The 24,879-nt window shown below is 48.4% G+C and overlaps 1 protein-coding gene across 4 annotated transcripts in view; it reads right to left on the bottom strand.

The window, feature by feature from the left end:
* Positions 1–24,879, bottom strand: part of LOC119970666 (LRP2 binding protein) — a 53,103-nt gene that overhangs the window by 21,096 nt on the left and 7,128 nt on the right. For all 4 annotated transcript variants that reach the window (XM_038805652.1, XM_038805655.1, XM_038805654.1 and 1 more), the window contains exons 3-5: positions 18,791–18,906; positions 13,964–14,079; positions 4,389–4,502 (exon numbers count right to left, since the gene is read on the bottom strand). In XM_038805652.1, the coding sequence (XP_038661580.1) occupies positions 4,389–4,502; positions 13,964–14,079; positions 18,791–18,906 (346 nt within the window). The remainder of the gene's footprint in view (positions 1–4,388; positions 4,503–13,963; positions 14,080–18,790; positions 18,907–24,879) is intronic.

The raw sequence follows: 24,879 nt of genomic DNA, 5'->3' as shown, positions 1-24,879 counted from the left end.
AGGGCAGTTAACGCAGAATTAATGGACTTGCACAACAGAAAAACTGCCATCACACCTAGACCGATTCCACTACTGTTGAGGGACGAGCACGTGGAACATAATCGAGTATAATGAGAAACTGTGCGGGATTCGCCAGTTTTGTGATTGACACTCAGGAGGCAGACAAGCTTCAGCCGCATATACACACTTCACTCACCACACACACCATCCCAGCCAACAAGATGGCAGCAAGGAGTGCCGCCCCGAGGTTTACCGATGCTGAGATGGAGACCCTCCTGGACACGGTGGAGGAGAGACAGATGACCCTGTATCCCGGCCAGGAACGAGGCTGCCAGCTGCTGCCATTCACCGTGCCTGGGCCCAGGTGGCAGAGGCAGACAGCACCCAGCAACAACATCCGGACAGGTCAGCAGTGCCGGAAGAAGCTGCACAACCTCCTCAGGGCAGCCAGGGTGAGTAGGCAGCACTGAGCCGCTGGCACTAACCCCGTCCCATGCAATCATAACCTCCCCCCCCCCCCCCCCCCCCCAAAACAGAGGGCGGCCGAACCCTCACCCTGCCCCACATGCCGGCACCCATACCGGCCGCCATGGCCAGGTACCCAGCCACTGAGGCTAACAGATACCTACCCCTTGGGTTGCATGAGTTGGACAGTCTAACACGGTCGTTTTCTGTGTGCACCTCACAGTTAACCTAGTACAGCAGGTGGAGGTAAGAACACCCGAGGAGACAGACAGTCTGAGGGCAGGCCAACCCGAGAAACTAGCTGTCGTCCAGATGGGTCTCGAGCTTCTGGAACAAATAGCCCCATCCATAGTGGAGCTGCAGTCACAGGGCCAGGGACTACATGAGGGGTTGTCGGCGAGCATCCAGTACCTGCAGGTGCAGTTGGAGGAGTCCAATGGCGTGCAGTGACAGGAGGTGGTGCCGGCCATGCGTGCAGTGCATCCGCAGTGGAGGCATCTGGAGCGACGGTTTTGGCTATGGATCAGCATGTCCAAAGCCTGGGGCATTCTGTGCAGGCGCTGGCCGAGGCCCAGGACAGGGTTGCCGCCTCACAGGCGACCATGTCCCAGAGCCATCTGGAAATCGCAGCAGCGCCTGAACGTGGCCCAGTCACAGCAAGCCATGGCTGGGAACATTGCCGGCATTGCCCAGGCGCTGGCCAACGCGGCGCAGATTCGGAGGGAGGTGGCCCAGTTCCAGAGGGAGATGGCGCAGTCACTGGCTGATGTGACACAAACACAGAAGGTGGTGGTGCAGTCGCAGCGTGATGTGGCGCAATACCCGATGGAGATGGTCCATCTCTGTGCTCCATGTCCGCGAGCATGCAGACCTTGGTCGAAACTAGAGCTGGCCTCTCTGACTGGCAGCGCCCAGGTGGCGGGGGAGCTTCCGGATAGCTCCGCTTGCACCCTGCCACATGAAGTAGACTGGGGGTCATTGGGCATCCTGAGGGAGGAGATGATGGGGCCCGTGTCGATGACTCCTACAGGAGAGGTGCAGAAACGCTGCAGCAACACGGATTTCTGCCCCCCCCTTCTGTCCCTGGTGCATCTGGTGTGTAGTGGGTTGAATGGGACGGTGCCACACCACCTGGGACACCCAAGCAGCAGCCGGGCCCATTCAGGCCCGGTCGCCCCAGAAGACGCCCACCAACGAGAAACCAGGTCACAGGGCAGGAATTACAGCAGGCTGCCTTCATCCCTGCTGTACCATCTGGGGAACCACTTAGACATAATGTTAAGGCCCGTAAATCCTGGAAGTTAGACGCTAGTTAAATTAGCACGGATGCAGGGCACGGTACCAGCCTCCCTGAATAGGCGCCGGAATATGGCGACTAGGGGCTTTTCACAGTAACTTCATTTGAAGCCTACTTGTGACAATAAGCGATTTTCATTTTTCAGTTTAGTTATCGGAGCTAGAAGCCAAATCCGTACATATTCATTCACATTAAACAGCTGTTAGCACTGTTACATCTTGCCTCGGTGCTCTGTACGATGGGTGTGAAGGCTGGGCTGGCCAAGGGAGGGGGGAGGAATATGGGTTGAAGTTTGTACGGTATGGGGGGGATAGGCGGACCCGGTGGGTGGCGGCCAGTGGCTGATGCGGTCATCCATGCGGCCGGTATCATTCTGCAGAACCAGGGGCCAAGGTGGATGGTCAGTGGATGCACAGCAATATGGCTGTTCTAAAGGCAGTCCGTGCCTGGGCACTGCCCCAGTTCCGTGGATGGTCACTCTGGCCCCAGCTAGCCTATCCAGTGACCGGCCCGACAGCTCACAGTCGCTCCGCTCCATGTCCTACCTCCTCTCCCTCAGCAGCCACCCTGCTGGTTTCACGATTTTTGAAAGCACAAATGAACCACGCTGTCGGGAACTCGACCTATCAGAGGAGGAAGAGAATCGCATACGCCCGGGAGATTACTGGGTAGGACCTGCTAATGATATGCAAACAGTGTTTACTGTACATGCGTTCCGGTACACATTGACTCCACTATCGAGGTGACGGAGAATCGACACCCACCGCGATTTTGCCGAAAGAACCTATTCTTTGCCCAATCGTGTTTCGCAGTTTTGCCGTCAGCAAACAGAGAATCCCACCCACTATCTGGGGTTCCTTGACCTTTTGGTAGCACACTGGGTAGCACTGTGGCTTCACAGCTCCAGGGTCCCATGTTCGATTCCCAGCTTGGGTCACTGTCTATGTGGAGTCTGCATGTTCTCCCTGTGTCGGTGTGGGTTTCCTCCGGGTGCTCCGGTTTCCTCCCACAAGTCCCGAAAGACGAGCTGTTAGGTGAATTGGATATTCTGAATTCTCCCTCAGTGTACCCGAAGGCGCCGGAATTTGGCGACAAGGGGCTTTTCACAGTAATTTCATCGCAGTGTTAATGTAAGCCTACTTGTGACAATAATAAAGATCATTATTATTCTGAAACCACACTGAGTCTCTGGCAGCAGATCAAGTTCTGGAGGATTCTGGCAAAGGTTTTCAAGTGAAGGAGAACAGTGATATTTTTCTATGATTGTCGCAGGATTGGCAAGTTTCTTTCTGCTTGTACAGGTGGACAGTGGAGGCATCTTCGTATTGTTTCAGGATGATTTCTTGTTCCCTCATACACTGAAAGCATTTAGTCAGATTCTTGAGCAGGCATTGACCTCCGGCCTTCTAGACCTCAACTGGGATAAGACCAGCTCCTCCAGCTTTGCGGTTGAAAGAAGTTTGATTGTGTTCATTGTTTCTAACAGCGTGGGAGGATAAGCGACAAAGCAGTTGATGGCAACCTGTGGCAACATAGAACATAGAACAGTACAGCACAGAACAGGCCCTTCGGCCCTCGATGTTGTGCCGAGCAATGATCACCCCACTCAACCCCACGTATCCACCCTATACCTGTAACCCAACAACCTTAACCTTACTTTTAAGGACACTACGGGCAATTTAGCATGGCCAATCCACCTAACCTGCACATCTTTGGACTGTGGGAGGAAACCGGAGCACCCGGAGGAAACCCACGCACACACGGGGAGGACGTGCAGACTCCACACAGACAGTGACCCAGCCGGGAACCGAACCTGGGACCCTGGAGCTGTGAAGCATTTATGCTAACCACCATGCTACCGTGCTGCCTATTGATTGCTTCTTGATTTAGATTTGGATTTGATTATTGTCACGTGTACCGAGATACAGTGAACAGTATTGTTCTGGTGCAGCTCAGACAGATCATTCCGTACACGAAAAGAAAATACATAATAGGGCAAACATAAATACCCAATGTAAAGACTTAAACACAGGCATCAGGTGAAGTACTACTCGGTAGAGAAGATGTGTGAAGAGATCAGATCAGTCCATAAAATGGTTGTTTAGGAGACTGGTAACAGTGTGGAAGAAGCTGTTTTTTAATCTGTTTGTGCGTGTTCTTAGACTTTTGCATCTCCTGCCTTCTGGAAGAGATTATAAGAGTGAGTAACCCGGATGGGACGGGTCTTTGATTATGCTGCCCGCTTTCCCAAGGCAGCAGGAGGTGTAGTCAGAGTCAATGGATGGGAGGCAGGTTTGTGTGATGGATTGGGTAGTATTCACAACTCTCCGTAGTTTTTTATGGTCTTGAGCCGAGCAGTTGCCATACCAGGCTGTGATGCAGCCATATAGGGTTCTTTCTACGGTGCACCTGTAAAAATTGGAAAGAGCCCATGTGGACATGCCGAATTTCCTTAGCTTCTGAGGAAGAATGGATCACAGACGTGGATGTAGCAGTCAGCAATACACAGTTGTCTTCGTGAAGAATTATAGTATTCTGATTATAGTATAATTTGCAATCATTTGATATAGTATCAAAGATATGGTACAAAAAAGCATTAGACAGTAATAGTAGTTTATTTACTCACAGGATTCACCTCAACGCCTAAGCCATCGTAATACATCACACTGAGCTGATAGAGAGCCTGGATGTCCGTGTCTTTAATTTTGTTAAACTCTTCAAAAGCTGTTTCATAGCATCCCTAAATGCACACGAGAAAGAGTCATCCAATAGCTAGGGTAATCGGGGTAATCTTCAATTTTGCTCATGTATACACTCAGTTTGTTTATTGCTACAGCCTTCACAGACATCTATAGGAACATGACATTAGGTTTGGATTTTTATATATCTATAGATAGAAAGTTCCTGGCTGATATTTTTAAAATCTGATAACTGTTCCATCACGGTGAATATATCAAACTATATAAAACATGCACCTAATTTCTTTCAGCATTCCCAAAAGTGGCAAATTTGTGTCTCAGCTTCTGCGAAGGAATACTTCCATAAACATTGGCGGTGGAGTTCTCCATTCCTGAGACTAACTGTTGACACCGGGGCAAGATTCGTGGACTTCCACAACAGTAAAACTGACACTGCGTCTGGACTCGTTCAACGACTGTTAAGGGGCTAGCACCAGTGCAACGTGGAACACAATCGATTCTAAAGATAAATGGTGCACGATTCGCCGGGCTCGCAATTGACACTCGGGCGGCTGACAAGTTGCAGCTGCATATACACATTTCACTCTTCCCACACACCATCCCAGCTAATAATATGGCAGCGAGGACAGCGGCACCCCCTTTTAATGGATGCCAAGCTCGAGACTCTGGTGGACGCCATGGAGGGGGTGGGTGACTCTGAACCCTGGGGTGGGAAGAAGGCTGCCGGGCGCTGCTGTTCACTGGGCATGACCACTGGGCAGAGGTGGTCAGCGCCGTGGGCAACACCGCCTGGACCGGTCAGCAGTGCAGGAATAACCTGCACGATCTCCTCAGAGTAACCAGGGTGAGTAAGCAGCACTGTGCACCTGACATCAACCCCTGTGCCACACAGATGTAACCGCGCACACCTACCAGGACGGTGGCCGAACTCCCACCCTGCACCACATGCCAGCACCCATACTGGAAGCCATGGCCAAGTGCCCTGGCCACTAACACCATCAGCTACCCACCTCCTAGGCTGCCTATGCCGGACAGTCTAACACTGTGCATATTAGTCCCCCCCACACACACACACACACCCCCACCCTGCGGAGAAGGCCGCCACAACCGCCGGGAGCAGAAGACTGGACGGGGACCACCAGAAATGTGGTGGCACAGTCACAGCGTGATGTGCCACAGTCCCAGACAGAGGTGGTCCACTCCCTGGTCGAGACTGCAGCGGGCCTCAAAGACTGGCAGCGCCAGGTCATAGGGGGGCCTCAGAGGTTAGCTCCACTCGCACCCCTATCCCATGGAGTAGTCCGGGGGCCATCGGGCACCTGAGGGAGGACGAGGTGATGGGGTCCCTGCCGATGACCTCTGTAGACAGGTGCCAGAACACCACAGCACCTCGGACTGCCGCTCCACCCCCCTCCTGTCCCTGGCACATCACATGGGCAGCAGGGAGAACAGGGCAGCACCACGCCACCTGAGCAGCAGTCATGCCCATCCAGGCCCAGTCATCCCAGAAGACAATTGCTAAAGGGACCCAGGTGGCAGAGTGCCAACTACAGCAACGTAACCTCCAGTCCTGATATGTCATCTGGAGATCTACCAAGGACTAGCGTTTGGAACCGTAAAGCCACAAAACTAGACACCAGTTAAGTTGGCTTGGGTGCGGGGCACAGTCTATCGATAGGGGCTTGGGCACAAATTTGTATATATGTTTTCACATTAAACGCCTGTGCACACTTATCAGGGTGTGAGGGGTGGGCTGGTCCAGGCTGGTCGAAGGTGGGTGGGGAAATGGGCGGGTGTTGGGCCTAGGCTTGGCTCAGGGACTACAGTTTAGCCACTGCTCACCACTCCCGTGTCCCACCCCAGGGATTCAATGGGGCCAGGTGATGGAATGGCCAGCTGCCATAGAATTTTTTTCATAGAATTTACAGTGCAGAAGGAGGCCATTCGGTCCATCGAGTCTACATCGGCCCTTGGAAAGAGCACCTTACCAAAGCCCACACCTCCACCCCATCCCCATAACCCAGCAACCCCATCTAACCTAAGGGCAATTTGGCATGGCCAATCCACCTAACCTGCACAGCTTCGGACTGTGGTAGGAAGCTGGAGCACCCAGAGGAAACCCATGCAGACACGGGAAGAACGTGCAGACTCCACACAGACAGTGACCCAAGCGGGAACCAAAGCTGGTACCCTGGTGCTGTGAAGCTATAGTGCTAACCACTATGCTACCGTGCGGCCCCAAGGAATGGAGGCATGGAGGAATCACCCAGATGAAAGGTGGAAACTGCTATCATGTGCAAGAGTCAGAGGTTGTCAAACGATGCGGAGCACCAGAGCTCATCCCAGAGCGGGTTGTAACCATCCTCCATCCCATGGATCAAGCCCGCTGTGACTGCCAACCCAGGGTCTGACCACCATAGTGCGGCAGGTATGTATCACTGAGGGGATTGCAGGTGGGGTGGTGGTGGCTGCGGTGTACGTGCTTCTGCCCTGTCCCCCATCCCTAGTCGGTGAACCTGGAGGCGATCAGAGCAGCCCTGGTGCACATGTTGTCCGACCTCTCATGCCTCTCTGGGCCTGATGATTCATCCTCTTCCTCCAGCATGTCGCCCCCCCTGCTGCGCCATGCTGTGGAGAATGCAGCAGGCCATCACAATACGGGCGACCTTTAAAGTGCCACACTGGAGGGCCCCTCCAGAGAGGTCCAGACACCTGAACCTCATCTTCAGGATGCGAAGCACCGTTTGATCACTCCTCTGGTTGCAGCATGGGTGTCATTGTCACGGGTCTCCATGTCAGTGTATGGCCTCCGGATAGGTACCATCTGCACGACTGCGGTGGATAATGCCTGTCGCCCAAGAGCGGCCTGTATCTGCAGGTGCTCATTGGGCGACATGCAACCTGTTGATCACCCAGGAACCAGGGCATCTCGGCGATGGAAATGAACCTCGCTGCCCGGGCATCTTGATGGGCTCGATCCATATTGAAATGGATGCATTTTGCTGATTGGGTGTGATAAGAACATAAGAACTAGGAGCAGGAGTAGGCCATCTGGCCCCCCGAGCCTGCTCCGCCATTCAATGGCCATTCAATTCCCGTACCAGCCTCCCCGGACAGGCGCCGGAATGTGGCGACTAGGGGCTTTTCACAGTAACTTCATTGAAGCCTACTCGTGACAATAAGCGATTTTCATTTCATTTTTCAATGAGATCATGGCTGATCTTTTGTGGACTCAGCTCCACTTTACGTCCCGAACACCATAACCCTTAATCCCTTTATTCTTCAAAAAACTATCTACCTTTACCTTAAAAACATGTAATGAAGGAGCCTCAACTGCTTCACTGGGCAAGGAATTCCATAGATTCACAACCCTTTGGGTGAAGAAGTTCCTCCTAAACTCAGTCCTAAATCTACTTCCCCTTATTTTGAGGCTATGTCCCCTAGTTCTGCTTTCACCCGCCAGTGGAAACAACCTGCCCGCATCTATCCTATCTATTCCCTTCATAATTTTAAATGTTTCTATAAGATCCCCCCTCATCCTTCTAAATTCCAATGAGTATAGTTCCAGTCTACTCAACCTCTCCTCATAATCCAACCCCTTCAGCTCTGGGATTAACCTAGTGAATCTCCTCTGCACACCCTCCAGCGCCAGTACGTCCTTTCTCAAGTAAGGAGACCAAAACTGAACACAATACTCCAGGTGTGGCCTCACTAACACCTTATACAATTGCAACATAACCTCCCTAGTCTTAAACTCCATCCCTCTAGCAATGAAGGGCAAAATTCCATTTGCGTTCTTAATCACCTGTTGCACCTGTAAACCAACTTCCTGTGACTCATGCACTAGCACACCCAGGTCTCTCTACACAGCGGCATGCTTCAATATTTTATTGTTTAAATAATAATCCCGTTTCCTGTTATTCCTACCAAAATGGATAACCTCACATTTGTCAACATTGTATTCCATCTGCCAGACCCTAGCCCATTCACTTAACCTATCCAAATCCCTCTGCAGACTTCCAGTATCCTCTGAACTTTTTGCTTTACCACTCATCTTAGTGTCATCTGCAAACTTGGACACATTGCCCTTGGTCCCCAACTCCAAATCATCTATGTAAATTGTGAACAATTGTGGGCACAACACGGATCCCTGAGGGACACTACTAGCTACTGATTGCCAACCAGAGAAACACCCATTAATCTCCACTCTTTGCTTTCTATTAATTAACCAATCCTCTATCCATGCTACGACCTTACCCTTAATGCCATGCATCTTTATCTTATGCAGCAACCTTTTGTGTGGCACCTTGTCAAAGGCTTTCTGGAAATCCAGATATGCCACATCCATTGGCTCCCCGTTATCTACTGCACTGGTAATGTCCTCAAAAAATTCCACTAAATTAGTTAGGCACGACCTGCCCTTTATGAACCCATGCTGTGTCTGCCCAATGGGACAATTTCTATCCAGATGCCTCGCTATTTCTTCCTTGATGATAGATTCCAGCATCTTCCCTACTACCGAAGTTAAGCTCACTGGCCTATAATTTCCTGCTCTCTGCCTACCTCCTTTTTTAAATAGTGGTGTCACGTTTGCTAATTTCCAATCCACCGGGACCACCCCAGAGTCTAGTGAATTTTGGTAAATCATCATTAGTGCATCTGCAATTTCCCATGCCATTTCTTTTAGCACTCTGGGATGCATTCCATCAGGGCCAGGAGACTTGTCTATCTTTAGCCCCATTAGCTTGCCCATCACTACCTCGTTAGTGATAACAATCCTCTCAAGGTCCTCACCTGCCATAGCCTCATTTCTATCAGTCGCTGGCATTTTATTTGTGTCTTCCACTGTGAAGACCGACACAAAAAACCTGTTCAGTTCCTCAGCCATTTCCTCATCTCCCATTATTAAAACTCCCTTCTCATCCTCTAAAGGACCAATATTTACCGTAGCCACTCTTTTTTGTTTGATATATTTGTAAAAACTTTTGCTGTCTGTTTTATATTCTCAGCAAGTTTACTCTTATACTCTATCTTACTCTTCTTTCTAGCTTTTTTAGTAGCTTTCTGTTGCCCCCTAAAGATTTCCCAGTCCTCTAGTCTCCCACCAATCTTTGCCACTTTATATGCTTTTTCCTTCAATTTGATACTCTCCCTTATTTCCTGAGATATCCACGGTCGATTTTCCCTCTTTCTACCGTCCTTCCTTTTTGTTGGTATAAATCTTTGCTGAGCACTGTGAAAAATCGCTTGGAAGGTTCTCCACTGTTCCACCATAAGGTCTTTGCTCCCAGTCTTAGCTAGTTCTTCTCTCATCCCATTGTAATCTCCTTTGTTTAAACACAAAACACTAGTATTTGATTTTACTTTCTCAGCCTCCATCTGTATTTTAAATTCCACCATATTGTGATCGTTCCTTCCGAGAGGATCCCTAACTATGAGATCATGAATCAATCCTGTCTCATTACACAGGACAAGATCTAGGACCGCTTGTTCCCTCGTAGGTTCCATTACATACTGTTCTAGGAAACTATCGCGGATACATTCTATAAACTTCTCCTCAAGGTTGCCTTGACCGACCTGGTTAAACCAATCGACATGTAAATTAAAATCCCCCATGATAACTGCTGTACCATTTCTACATGCATCAGTTATTTCTTTGTTTATTGCCTGCCCCACCATAACGTTACTATTTGGTGGCCGATAGACTACTCCTATCAGTGACTTTTTCGCCTTACTATTCCTGATTTCCACCCAAATGGATTCAACCTTATCCTCCATAGCACCGATGTCATCCCTTACTATTGCCCGGATGTCATCCTTAAATAACAGAGCAACACCACCTCCCTTACCATCCACTCTGTCCTTCCGAATAGTTTGATACCCTCGGATATTTAACTCCCAGTTGTGACCATCCTTTAACCATGTTTCAGTAATGGCCACTAAATCATAGTCATTCACGATGATTTGTGCCATAGAATCATAGAATTTACAGTGCAGAAGGAGGCCATTCAGCCCATCGAGTCTGCACCGGCCCTTGGAACGAACATCCTACCTAAGCCCACACCTCCACCCTGTCCCCGTAATCCAGTAACCCCACCTAACCTCTTTTGGACACTTAAGGGCAATTTAGCATGGCCAATCCACCTAACCTGCACATCTTTGAACTGTGGGATGAAACCGGAGCACCCAGAGGAAACCCACACAGACACGGGGAAATGTGCAGAATCTGCATAGTGACCCAAGTCGGGAATCAAACCTGGGACCCTGGAGCTGTGAAGCAACTGTGCTACCATGCCGCCCCTGACCTCACACTCTCTTTTTAAGAGTGGCAGAAGTCAAATTCTGCTAAGAAAATCTAGAGAAAGTGACCAGTCTAATCATTAAAAAGGTAATCTGGAAAGACTGTACTCCAGAATGATGCATGTGATCCGCATTATATATCCAGTCTGTAGCATTCTTTTACAAAAATTCCTCAGCTTGTGCAGTTCTTTTACACCAGATTACAAATTAGCAATGACTACACAAAATACAGCTATATTTTCAGAGCTTCTTAAAAGGGGGCCTAGTCAGCACTATCCAAATTTGTTAACCTGCAAGTGGTAACATTCAGTCGTCATTTACTTTATTCCGAATACTACGAGCATTCAGGTAAAGTACACTTATGTTGGTTTTTTTACCTCTGTTTTGAATCTTAACATCTCCAGTTTTAGCCCTTTTAGTATTACTGGGCCTATTCACTGAGTTCCCCTCAGTCACTGTACCTTGTACTGTCGCCCTTTTTGATTTTTGACTATGTCTTCTCTGCCTTGCACTTTTCCCCTTACTTCCTTTTGCTTCTGTCCCTGTCCATCGGTTCCCATGATGAATGATATCTGTATAACTGTACCTTACCTTTAATGCGATGGCCCCTTTAAGACCAGGTTTGGAACCCTGGGGGACTCCGCCTCTGGCTCCGCCCCCAGGAAACTATATATAAGGTTACGCTTAGTGGGCAGCGTGCTGTGAGCACACTTCTTGGCAGCTGTCTGGTTCTCTGATAATTAAAGCCTTTGAATTACCAATCTTCTCTCCTGTGTCGTAATTGAGGGTATCTCATTGGGTATATAGGCCTCCGTGATGCAACTGTGAACTGAGCTGTGTGAGATCACGGACAGGTCCACACTCGGTGCCTGGAAGGGCCCCGTCGCATAAACATTCAGGGTGGCCATCCCATTGATGGCCACTGGGAGTGGGTGTGCTTCCCCATTCCTCCATGTGCCAGGTGTGTCATGATCCGGCAGATATGTTGCACTGGCCCCCTGCTCAGCTGGAGTCTTTGATGGCATGCCTCGTCTGGCATGTTCCAATGGTAATATTCCAATGACTGCAGGGGGTGAAAGGTCGACATATTAGCATGGTGCGTACCACCGTGCCCAACCAGGTCCAATGGGCTACACGGTAGCCCCGGTTGATACTGCGGACTCTACTCCCATATGTTCCCTCCTGCCCCCCTCCCCATCCCCAGACCCCTGGCCCGGTCAGTGCCCGACCCTATGGGGACCTCTGCCTGGCGCCTGTTCCTTCTGTCAGGGGTACCATTGGCTGGTGCTGCCATTTCCAGAAATACACACCGCGTTCCTCTGTCTGGTGCCCTCATGTAGGGGCTACTGTGGGCATTGTCCTTAAGCAGGCTATGCGATGCCCCGCTGGCAGATGTTGGCCGGTTGGGGAGTGTGGTAGGGTGGAGTTTGGGGGTGGTGGTGTTGGGCACCCATATGGCCGATGGCACTATGCAGAACCAGGGACCAAGCTGTGTGGTCAGTGCGGTGCACAGCAAGATGGCTACCTTGCAAGCCACAGCAATGAAGTCCATGCCTGGATATCGCCCCAGTCCCGTGAGGTGTCACCACGGCCCTCCTCACCCCAGGACGCCCAGCAAGTGTCAGGTCCAGCAGGCGCAGGTCACGCTTCTCCCTATCCTACCTCCTCTCTCTCCTTCATCAGCCACAGCGCCTGTTTCTTGATTTTTAAAAGCACAAGGGAGGCCCGGGAGAATACCGGTACAGGCCCGCAAATGATATGCAAACGGTGTTTACTGTACGTGCGGAGTAGAATGCATTGATGCCGCTGTCGAGGCACCGGAGAATTGCGGTTTGGCGTGAGCCCAGCATCCGCCATGATTTCGGCATCAAAACCGATTCTCCGTCCAAACGCCGATCCTGATTTTGGCATGGCCAACGGAGAATCCTACCTTGGGTTTCTGTGAAAAATACATCTTAATTTTAAGTAACTAAGATGGAGAAACAGCTGATTCCTTCGTTAGTTGCATTTATGAGGCTCTGAGTTCATTAAGGGACAGTAATAGCAGCTGATGCCATCAGAGAGGTTGAAATCCAGGGCTAGATTTCTCTGCCCTGATGGGGGCGGTGTGGGACAGGCTTATAAAATGCAGAGTGTGGTCTGCCCACCATCTTCCTGTCTGCCTTTGACCTTTCTTCCATTTTACAAAAGGCAGTGGAGGTGCCAGGTGGCCCGCCTACCCTTAGAAGTGCCTCATCCCACCCCGCTGCTATTTTACCCGGGGGTTTTCATTGATAAGACTGGTGGCAGGTGAGTGTGGGGAAAGGAGGTCCCCTGTGCACATCAGAGGCAAACTCTCATCACTCAAGGTCATTTCACCACCTTTAACCTTCCCTCAACAGCTTTTCAAACCTGGCCACCCAGCCTCCTCCTTTGCTGAGGCCTATCAGCTTGATACTACTGATACCCTGACCTACCTTCAGTCTAGCGTCCATTACCTCCTCTTCTTCAGGGACTGGCTGTAGTCCCAGCAGCGGCCACCTCTCTGATCTGGCACATTGGGACTACACAGCTGCTATCTCCTAATATTTGGCCAAGAATAATGTTGGCAGATGGCTGGCAGAAATCTATCTTTTCTATTTTCTGGGATGAGGGAACCAGCATGAAGAGAATATCAGAGAAGTATAAAAGTGCATATTCAGACACAAATAATAAACCACTCCCGGGTCCGGGTCACTGTCCGAGTGGAGTTTGCACATTCTCCCCGTGTCTGCGTAGGTCTCACCCCCACAACCCAAAGATGTGCAGGGTAGGTGGATTGGCCACGCTAAATTGTCCCTTAATTTAAAAAAAAATTAAAAAACAAACATGTACTGATCCATTATAAAGTTTGGCAGAGATGATGCCAGAAAATATCTGATAATATGATTATAGATCATGTATGCGCTAATACTGAAATCAAAATAGAAGTTAAGGCCATTGTAGACTGCATTTTTTTCTTGAGGGAAAGGAAAGGTAGCCGGCAACAAGTTTTTGTCAATAAATACCCATAATAATGTTATTCACTCCACTGAACTGATGACGAAAATCGGTGTTGGAGCATATGATGCAAAATATCAGTTTTAGTAATGTAAGTAAGAAAAAGATAATTTTAACGATTTTACCTCCATGAATCACTCACAATCTCACAGTTCTTTGCTATATTTATAAACTATTAGCTCACCTCTTCAAAGTACAGTTGTCCCAATAGGAAAATTGCTTGTAAATCTCCTTCTTTGATCCGTTTCCTTAAGAAATCATCTGCCCTTTTCACTTCATTGGTAATCTTGAAGCTTTCAGCTGCATATATAGAGCACAAAAAATATGTAGTTTTCAACTTAAAGCGTCGTTAAAGGTAGTGCCAAGCCGCTGGTATTAATCTGCACTGAGTTGCCAATCTCAATTTGTGGGCAAATTTGTGAGTTGCAATGGCTAGATATTTTACCACTGAGAAACAGGAATAAAAAATACTGAATAGTTGGGAAGTCACTTTGGACTTTATCTTGCTCCAGAGGAATGCTATCAGCACCTTAGGAAAGAGCTATAGTTTGGCCACTCAGCTGGGAGATGATTTGTCATGCAGGAAATGGAGCAAATGTGGTCCTTTATAAATTAAATCTTGCTTTTTAAAATGAGTTTTTTTTTTAAATCACAAGTTTCCCACTCTCTCCTGAAGACACTTACTCAAATTGGGGTATGGTTTCATGGTTCCATTGGGATGAATCACCCAGGACGTTGGACAGGGGCGGGGTATTCTTTAAGAAGGAAATTAGCAATGACAAGGCAACTTAACTTAACTGTGTAAGACATCACAGCTGAGGCCTATAACATCCTCACCTAACTTTCTCATAAGCTCACTTTCCCACACTGTCACTGAACAGTAGTCAGTAGCAGGAACTTTAATTAATTTCCCCTTCTATAGCACGGTAAATAGAATTAAACACCTTTCTTGATCTATATGATTTAATTGCACATTGGGAGCACACCGAATGATGAAAAATCTAGCTTACAGGAAATTTTTTCCAATAGTTTTTTTTCTTATCACTAACATTTGATGCCTTTCGCTAAAGATCCACTGAAATTTTATAAAACTCAGCAGAGGCTTTTTGAAGCTGAAAGGGAATCGAAACATCTTAGGAAGCAGATGTACTTCAAGGGGATCCTCACAGATCCAAGTGACCTTATCACGGTTTAACTATGGAGACAGAAGAATTAGGAGCAGGAGTAGACCACATAGCCCCTTGAGCTTGCTCCGCCATTCAACTCTATCATGGCCGATGATTGGTTTTAACTCCACTTTATTGCCTGCTCCCAACATTCCTTGATTACTCGAGGGATCAAAAATCTGTCTATGCCAGCCTTAAATTGATTTAATGATGGAGCATCTACAACTCTCTGGGGCAGAGAATTCCAAAGATTTGTACCCTTTGTGTGAAGTCCAAAATGATCGGCTCCTTAAACTGAGACTGCGTCCATGTGTTTTTGTCTACCCCACCAGGGGAAACAATCTCAGCATCCACCCTATCAAGCCTCTTCAGAATCTTTATAAAAGCAAATTACTGCAGATGCCCAAGTTCTGAAATAAAAACAGAGTGTGCTGGAAAAACTCAGCAGGTCGAGCAGCATCTGTGGAAAGAGAAGCAAAGTTCACATTTCAGGGCTCTTCTTCGGAACTCCTTTTATTTATGAGAGATGAGGAGGTTGGAGGCTGTGGAAGGAATATCTCCAGCGCAGATGAGGTTAGTGTCAGTACTGGAAATGGTAGGTTGATATCTGGGGATGTGGTCATGGTCCAGTGGGAGGTAGGAAGAAGTGTCCGATAGTTGGCGATCAGCCTCTGCAAGTTACAGACAACAGCACTGCCTTTGTCAGCAGGATTGGCAACAAAGCTAGGTTTTGACATGAGAGAATTGGGTGCAGCAAGTTGAATTTGATTTATTGTCATATGTACCAAGGTACAATGAAAAGTATTGTTCTGCATACAGTCCAGACCGATCGTTCCATACATAAAAAATCATAGGGCATGCATAATGTAAATACATAGACACAGGCATCGGGTGAGCATATGGACTGTAGTGCTACTCAGTAGAGAAGATGTGTGAAGAGATAAGTTCAATCCACAAGAGGGTCATTCAGGAGTCTGGTGACAGTGGGGAAGAAGCTGCTTTTGAACCTGTTAGTGTGTTTTCAGACTTTCAAACCTGCCCGATGGAAGAATTTGGAAGAGAGAATAACCCAGGTGGGAGGGGTAGGCCTAGGTATTTGGGAATTCAGGTAGCGAGTGAATGGATGGGGCTCCATATGGATGAGGCCGGGGAGGATCTTAAGAGGTGGGATACACTGCACTTAACATTGGTGGGGAGGTCCAAGTGGTGAAAATGAATATTCTGCCAAGGTTCTTGTTTATCTTTCAGGCTCTCCCGATCTTTATACCAAAGACTTTTTTTCTGAAAGTCGATGCGATCATTTCGGACTTTGTATGGGCGGAGAAGGTGCCGAGGGTCGGGACGACCCTGCTACAGAAGCAGAGGCAACAGGGGGATTGGCGTTCCCGAACTTGCTTTATTGTTATTGGGCGGCAAATGTGGACAAGATGTGGCAGTGAAGCAGGGAGGCGAGCGGGTGGTGAAGATGAAGGAGAAATTGGAAGCTGAGTTGGGTGGGGAGATCAATTGGGGAGTATGGAGTGAGGCACTGTGTACGGTAAATGGGATCTCCTCCGGTACATATGATTCGGGCGAGAATGAGTGGGTTCTTTCAGGGGGTAGCAGATGAGTGTGAAGAGGTGTGGGCGGGGGTCAGCGAATCACGCTCACATGTTTTGGGGTTGCGAAAAATTGGGAAGATTCTGGGCGGGAGTGTTTGCGGTCTTAGCCAGGATAGTGGAGGAGGAGGTGAACCCGGACCCATTGATGGCGATATGTGGGGTTTCAGAGAAGTCAGAGTTCATGGAGAGAAGGATGGCCGTGTCGTGGCCTTCACCTCTGTGATTGCACAACGGCGAATTTTGCTGGAGTGACGGTCGGCAAGCCACCGGGGTTAGCGGCTTGGTTGGGTGACCTGTACGACTTCCTGCGGTTAGAGAAGATAACAGATAACTTCCTGCAGGGGGGTTTGAGGAAAGGTGGGGGATGTTTGTGACCATGTTCGAGCGGCTGTTCGTCACGGGGTGGGAGGGGTGAAAAAGGTGAAAAGTCTGTACAGACTGCATAGTTGATTGCTGGGAAATATGTTTCAGGGGTGTTTATTTACTGTAGCCTGTTTTGATACATGTTTGTAATAAAATACATTAAAATAAAGAAGATAGGGGAAAAGATTTCTGCTCTTTAACTGCTGGCTAGCTTCATTGGGCTGGCACTACCCCTGGATTTCATGAAGCTCCAATCCCCCCCACCTACGCCAACATATAATAAATAAAAACAGAAAATGTTGGTAAAACTCAGCAGGTCTGGCAGCATATGTGAAGGGGGGAAAAACGAGTTAACGTTGTACGGACTCAAAATGTTAACTTGCCTTTTTCTCTCTGCAAATGCTGCCAGACCTGTTGAGCTTTTCCACAAAATTCAGTTTTTTCTTCAGTTTCCAGCACCTGCAGTATTTTGATTTTATACCAATTATATGTAGCGCCCAAGGGCTTCTTCAGAGCCATAACCCTTCCCAACAGGGAGTCGGTGGCCTTCTGCTACTTTGTCAGCTCTCCAGGCCTTCATTTGAGCCTTAACTGCATGGAACTACCAAACGGCTCCTGGGTCTTCTCCCAACCCCTAACTATACAGGGCCAGTTAAGAGCAACACTTTTGCTGCCTAAAGTCTGCTCACATCTGCCATCTTTTCAGAATGGCCATTTCCCCCTGCTGCAGAACACTCACTACCCCCCCACCCCACCCCCCAAAAAACACACAGATAAAGTGAATACCACAACATGCTAAAGCTCTATCCATCTCTATAATGATGCAACCTTCCACGGTTCACTGAATACTATTTAAACTAATTGTAGCTCGCACTCCAAACGAAAATAACTCTCTGGGTTGCATTTCTTTGCAAGCAGTGTAGACACCTGGGGCGGAATTCTCTGACCCCCCCCGGTGGAATCGGCGGGAGCGGGAATCACGATGGGCGTTCCCGCCGGCGGGAATCAAAGCACGTCTGGTGCTGGCGGGAATGGCGGCGCAGGCGAGCGCCGGGGGGGGGGGGGGGGGGGGGGGTGCCCCCACAGTGGCCTAGCCCACAATTGGGGCCCACCGATCGGTGGGCGGGCCTGCGCCATGGGGGCACTCTTTTTCTTCCACCCCGCCATGGCCTTCACCATGGCGGGGGCGGAGGAGAACCCCCTACGCTGCGCATGTGCCGGTATGATGCGCGCCGGCGGGGCGGAGCGGGAGCCACTCCCTCCGCCTCGCCGGGTAGGGAAGAAACCCAGCCCTGATCTTCAATTCTCCAGCTACGCAGTCCCACCTGCTGTTTTATTATTGTATATGTTTGTATAACTAAAAGGTTAGTTATAACATCTAGCTGTAATACTATCACTAGAGGGCACCACTAGATCCCGGTATAAGTATCAGCTCCTAGCGGACCTTGGTCTCTTTCAACCCAGGAGTGTTTAGCAAGTGGAAGTGTATGGTAGATAGCTCTCAGCCTAGTTAATACATCAATATTTAATTACTTGATTTCTAGAGCTAGTTCTGTAGAGTGTCGAACTCCAATATAATTAATCGTTACTTTAATAAATTAGTTTACTTTAAGTTGAAGACTCGTGGTTTCTTCAGGATCACACCGTCAGACTATCTGCATCAACAGCAACTAGTAACGATACATATTACTAGGCCCAGTAATATAACAATTACGTTATCTTTCTCACCATTAACCCCTTAGGTCAACACAAGCCAATCGTTTAATAACAGTCCTCAAACTGCTTTAGTAGCATTTGTCCCATTTTCTACAGATCAACTTTAATCTTTTCTGAACTAAAACGTACATCGATTTATAACACATTACAGTTCACTATATTTACCTAAAGTATGGGCGGCATTGTTCTTGATCCCACGATCTTGCAATGTAGGATACTTTTTGGTTTGTTTCTGAGGCAACAGTTCACATGTTAACTTGAGTCGATTTGTAGACTGCACCCTGCAATTTATTTCATTATTAGCATGCTGAAAGTTCAGAGGTCAATGGTTAAAAAAGGTTACTTATTAAAACTTACAAATTACCTCAGTATTATTTAAATTTTCTACATTTGACTGCATAACTTTATTAATTTTTCTTCAGAAATTCAACTTAGTTTTTAATTAAAATCTTTTAAAACTAGAACTCTAGTTTACCAGGTGGGCAAACTGGATGTCATCGTGCCTGTTACATGGGTGTAAATAAGGGCAATGAGGCTAATTTTACCAACCAATGTTCCACACTGAAGGGATGCTAAAAAACCTTCATTCCAATATTAATTTGGGTCATTTTTCAAACGTTTTTGTTGGTGAACCTAAAACAGGCATTAGGTTCCTTACTTATATTTGAAAAACATTCTTGTAGAGCAGGAACATTCCTTAAACTCTACTGTCTCCCAAATGCAGCCTTCTCCCAAAAAAAAACTTTTAAAAATGTAGCCAGCCTCCCCAAATAACATTAATGAAGCCCGATGCTCATTTTCAGGCTGGCATTGGGCCTTGCTGAGCCTCGTTTGACATCCAAATCTGGTTGAAGACATTCCTGGAGTTTTGACCATGCGACATCTGGTCACATGACATCAATTATAAGGGTACCGTCCATTGTAGCTAAGTATTTCTCACATTGTTTTCACCAACACCAGTGCAGTTGTGCAATCAAGACCCATGAATTTGGAGGGGGAGGGGAAAAATCCTGGGCAGGGCGGGAACGGCCTGTCAGCGGCGGCACTTCGGCCCATCGCGATTCCCGCCTCCGCCGATTCCCGGGTGGCGGAGAATTCGGGCCATGGCGAGGGCGGGATTGGAACCGGCCCCGGGTGATTCTCCGACCACCGGGGGGGTCAGAGAATTCCGCCCCAGGTGTCTCCATTGCTTGCAAAGAATGCAACCCAGAAAGTTATTTTGGTTTAACATAATTATTTTGGCTCCACCCAACAGGCTCTGTATAAAAGTGTACGCTCTCCTGCACTGCCCCTATTCTTGCGTCCAGTTGCAGGAGGCTTTACATCTAGCACAATAAAGCCACAATGGTTCACCATTCATCGTGTGGTCATTGATGGTACATCACTTATAAAGATAGGAGTACGGGTCTCCCAGGCATTGACATTGATGTTACCCTTGAGGTGAGCCTTCAGGGTATCTTTGAAGGGCTTCCTTTGTCCTCCTTTTGCTCGGAACCTTCCTTGAGCTGGGCAAAGAAGATTTGCTTTGGCAGTTGGGACTCTGAAATCCTAATCAGACGGCTGGCCCAGTGAGTTGGTTTCGGATATCATGGACTCGATGCTGGTGCTCTTGGCTCCTTCATGGACCCTGATTTTGGTCGTCTGTCTTCCCAGCTGATGCAGAGAATCTATTTCAGACAGAGTTGATGGTCTTCTACAGAACCTTGAGGTGGCCCCTGTTCATAGTCCAGGTTTCTGAGCCATATAGCAGAGTTGGGAGGACGACTGCCTTGTACACAAGGATCTTGGTGTCAGCACGGATGTCACCGTTGTCAGACTCTCGTCCTTAGGATCCAAACGTGATGTTTGTGGATTGGATGTGATTTTGGATCCCTGCATCAACGTTAGAGGAGAGCTGGCTGCCCAAATATTGGAAATGCTCCACGTTTGGTAGGGTTTTTCCATTGATCTTGATGGAGGAAGCGACTGGATCTTGCCTTTGAGGTGGGTTGGTAAAGGACTTGAGTCTTCTTGAGGTTGAGGCCGAGACTGGTATGCTTCTGCAAATCTGTCAAGCATGGCTTCGCGATTCGCTTCTGAGAGAGTGGAGATGGCCATGTCATCCGCATACCAAAATTCCACGAGCGATGTCTGTGTCGTTTCCGTCTTGGATTTCAATTGGTTGAGGTTGAAAGGTTTTCCGTCCATCCTGTAGATGATATCCACTCCTCTGGGAAGCTTGCTCTTGACAAGATGAAAGCCGGTGGTGATAAAGATGGAGAAAAGGGTGAGGGTGATGCCACATCCCTGCTTGACTCCAGTCTTGACCTCAAAGATTTCTATCTTATTTCTGCCAATGAGGACTGTTGTCCTTACTCTGCATCAGTTTGAAGCCCAGACACTGAATTGCCTATTGCCTTGGTGACACTGAAGAAGCCTCGGGTGTCAGGCTTGTCAGCATGGAGTTGTTGCAGCTCCTCAGCTTTCTCAGTCCACCATTAGTTCTTAATTTCCCTGGTTCTTCTTTGTACCTCCGTCTTGGCTAACAGATGAACTCTCCTCTTTGCCTTGCTGTTCTACCAGGTGCAGAGAGCTTTCCTCTTCTAGTCGATGAGCACTTGGATGGTGTGGTCATTCTCGGAGAAATTGGAGTTTCCCGGTCTTGTAGCTGATAGTTTCTTCACAACTTGAAATGATGGCAGTCTTCAGCTTTTTCTAGTTTTCCTCCACTCCATTAGAATAGACTCTTTGGAGATTTTGGAGAAGGCATTGCTGGAGATTCACAAGCATGCTTTGCTCTTGAAGTCGCTCAAAGTTGATTTTTTTTCTGAGCTGTTTCTTCATCTTCCACTGCTTCCAGTGGAGTTCGATTCACATAGAGGAACGGATGAGTCATTGGTCTGTCCAGCAGGCACTGGTCATCACTTTGGTGATGAGGGCATCCTTTTGGTATTGGGATAGGACAATGACAAAGTCAATTAGGAGCCAGTGCTTTGATTGTGGATGTCTCCAGGAAGTCTTCAGTGATGTCATTATGTTAGTGATGACAAGCTGGTGTTCCGTGCATTTGGCGAGCAAGAAAACCCCGTTGGAATTGTAATTCCCAACTCCTTCCTTTCCAATGGTTCCTTTCCAACCCTGGCATTGAAGTCCCCAAGGAGGATGATATTATCTTCCAAAGCAATGTTGGAGAGTATGGAGTAGGAGCCTTCTTTGGACTCATCATTGGCATGAAGGGTTGGGGCATATGCACTCATGACTGTTGCCTGCTGGTTCTTGGCAAGTTACATTCGGAGGGTCATGAGGCACTCGTTGATGCCAACAGGGAGCTCAGAGAGTCAGTTGACAAATTTGTTCTTGATGGCGAAACCAATTCCATGCGTCCTGGACTGATCCTTGGGTTCTCCTCTCCTGACAAAAATATAACCACCATTATCATCCCTCAGCAGCCTTTCGCCTCGAGAGCAGAGTGAATTCTGAAGAGGGCTGTTCAGTCATGAAGGAAGCTACTGAAATGCTCTCTTGTTCCTATTCCAACAGCAAGACGACTGAATCAAACACCACTGCCTACATACTGGTCCGAAACTAAGGATTTCCAGATCTCAGGACATGCCCCGTCACCTCTCACTGCAGGGCTTGTCTGTGTGTGTGGGGCGGGTGCTGTTTTCCTCCAGGTAGACGCTTGGTGCGAGACATCTTTTAAAGTGGTTATGCTGTTGCATATCAGCAGACACATGGTCCTTGACAGAGAGTGGACATAGAATCCCTACAGTGCAGAAAGTGGCCATTCAGCCCATCGAGTCTGCACCGGCCCTCTGAAAGAGCACCCAATCAGGCCCAATACCCCACCCTATCCCCAAGACCCACCCTGGGGGCAATATAGCACAGCCAATCCACCTAGCCTACATGGCAGTGGTTAGCGCTGCTGCCTCACAGCTCTAGGGTCCCGGAGTCAACTTCAGCCTCAAGCGACTTTGTGGAGTTTGCACTTTCTAGTCGTCTCTGCGTGGGTTTCCTCCGGGTGCTCTGGTTTCCTTCCACAGTCCAAAAAATGTGCAGGTTAGGTGGATTGGCCATGTTAAATTGCCCCATAGTGTCCAAAAAGGATAGGTGGGGTTACAGAGATAGGGTGGAAGCGTGGGCTTGTAGAGTGCTCTTTCCAAAGGTTTGTGCAGGCTCGATGGGCCGAATGGCCACCTTCTGCACTGTAGATTCTTAAAAATAAAATCAAAATCTTTGGACTGTGGGAGGAAATCGGAACACCAAGAGGAAACACACGCAGACACAGGAAGAATGTGCAACTCCACAGAGTCACCCAATATTGGAATCGAACCAGGTCTCTGGCACTGTGAGGCAGCAGTGCTAGCCACTGTACCAGCATGCCCCAGTAGTAATGTCCAGTTCCAGTGACAAGGGAACCTTGACGACTGTGGATTTCCTAACTGCTGCAGACTTCATTCATCATCGCAGCTGTTGATGCCATAAGAGTATCTTCCGATCGCCGGCGTTATGTCGGAGGTCTTGAAGGTGACGCTGGTCCCGAGTCCAGAAGTTGGGATGCTTTGGGGTGTCAGAAGACCCGGGAGTCCAAGGGGTGAGAGAGGCCATTGTCTGGCCTTTGCCTCCCTGGTAGCTCGGAGACAAATTTTATTGGAGTGGCAGGACCTGGGGCCGCCAAAACCGGGGGTTTGCGTGTGTCACCTGACAGAGTTCCTCAGGCTGGAGAAGATAAAGTTCGCCTTGAGAGGGCCTGTGGAGGGGAGTTGAGCAGCAGGAGGTGTGATTGTGGGTTTTTAGGTATTTAGCTGTTTTGACTATTTGCAGCCCTGTTTGCTTGTTTTGTGTTATGGTTGTGTTTGATGTGTGTTTATATAAATGCCTCAATAAAATATTTTTCAGAAAAAACAGTATCTTCTGCCTGATCCGCCATTGAAGACTTGTTTTGGATTGCGCTTTGTCTAGTTCCTCCCCTCCGACCCTGCCTGGAGCTTAAGACGGCATAGCTCTCGGGATCAACAGAACATTCAAGCCTCTCCACCATGGCAAAGTGGCAATCCAAGGAAAGGAGGAGGTGCAGACAGGAAGGATGTGAAGGCATTGGAGAGAGTGCAGAGGAGATTTCATGGAATTATATTAGGATCAAGGCCTTTACCTATGTGGAGAAACTAGGAAAACTGGGAGTGGTCACCTGAGAACACAGAAGTTAAGGAGAGATTTCACAGGTGTGTGGAAAATTATGAGGGCCTTTGCAAGAGTAATAAGGGGAGGCTATTTCCATTGGTAGGTGGGTCAGTAACAAGAAGGCATATATTTAAGGTAATTGGCAAAAGAACCAGAGAGGAGAATTTCTAATGCAGCAAGTTGTTATGATCTGTAATGCACTACTTTGATTGTTTGATGGAAGCAGATTCAGTAATTACTTTCACAAGAACCGGCATTGGCACAGACATGATGGAATGATATTCTTCAATGTTGTGAAACTGTTATAGAAATTCTTCTATACTGTGGAGAAGGTACGGAGCTGGGTCAGATGGGTCGGCTCCCAATGGATCAGAATGGAGGAGAGTTTAGGGGCAGTACGGTGGCGCAGTGGGTTAGCCCTGTTGCCTTATGGCGCCGAGGTCCCAGGTTCGATCCCGACTCTGAGTCACTGTCCGTGTAGAGTTTGCACTTTCTCCCCATGTTTGCGTGGGTTTCACCCCCACAACCCAAAGATGAGCTGGTTAGGTGGATTGGCCACACTAAATTGCCCCTTAATTGGCAAAAATGATTTGGGTTCTCTAAATTTAAAGAAGAAAAAAAAGGAGAGTTTGGGTAGGGGGTCGGGATTGAAGGCGCTAGCGACAACGCCGCTCCCAACGGTCCTGGGGAGATACTCAGGGAGTCCGGTAGTAATAGCTTCGTTGAGAATTTGGAGGCAGTTTCAACAGCACTTCGGGTTGGGGTCAGAGTCAAGGGAAATGCCGATTCGGGAGAACCATAGATTTGAGCCAGGGAAGTGGAATGGAAATTTTTGGAGATGGGAGGAGAAAGGAATTAGGACACTAAAAGATTTGGTTCTTGGGGGGTCATTTTGCAGGATTGAAGTTGGGAGTGAAGTATGGGCTGGAGCAGGGGGAAATATTTAGACACATGCAGGTTCGAGACTTTGCCAGAAAGGAGATATAGAACTTTCCAGTAGAGCCGGCTTCCACATTGCTGGAGGAGGTGCTGACGACAGGGGGACTGGAGAAGGGGGTAGTATCGGCGGTTTAATGAAGAGGAGAAGGCACTGC

The sequence above is a fragment of the Scyliorhinus canicula genome, chromosome 8 (genome assembly GCF_902713615.1).
Source record: "Scyliorhinus canicula chromosome 8, sScyCan1.1, whole genome shotgun sequence".
In the NCBI taxonomy this organism is placed as follows: Eukaryota; Metazoa; Chordata; class Chondrichthyes; order Carcharhiniformes; family Scyliorhinidae; genus Scyliorhinus; species Scyliorhinus canicula.
Note: the sequence above shows the minus strand (reverse complement) of the source record. Positions and strands in the feature narration are given on the sequence as shown.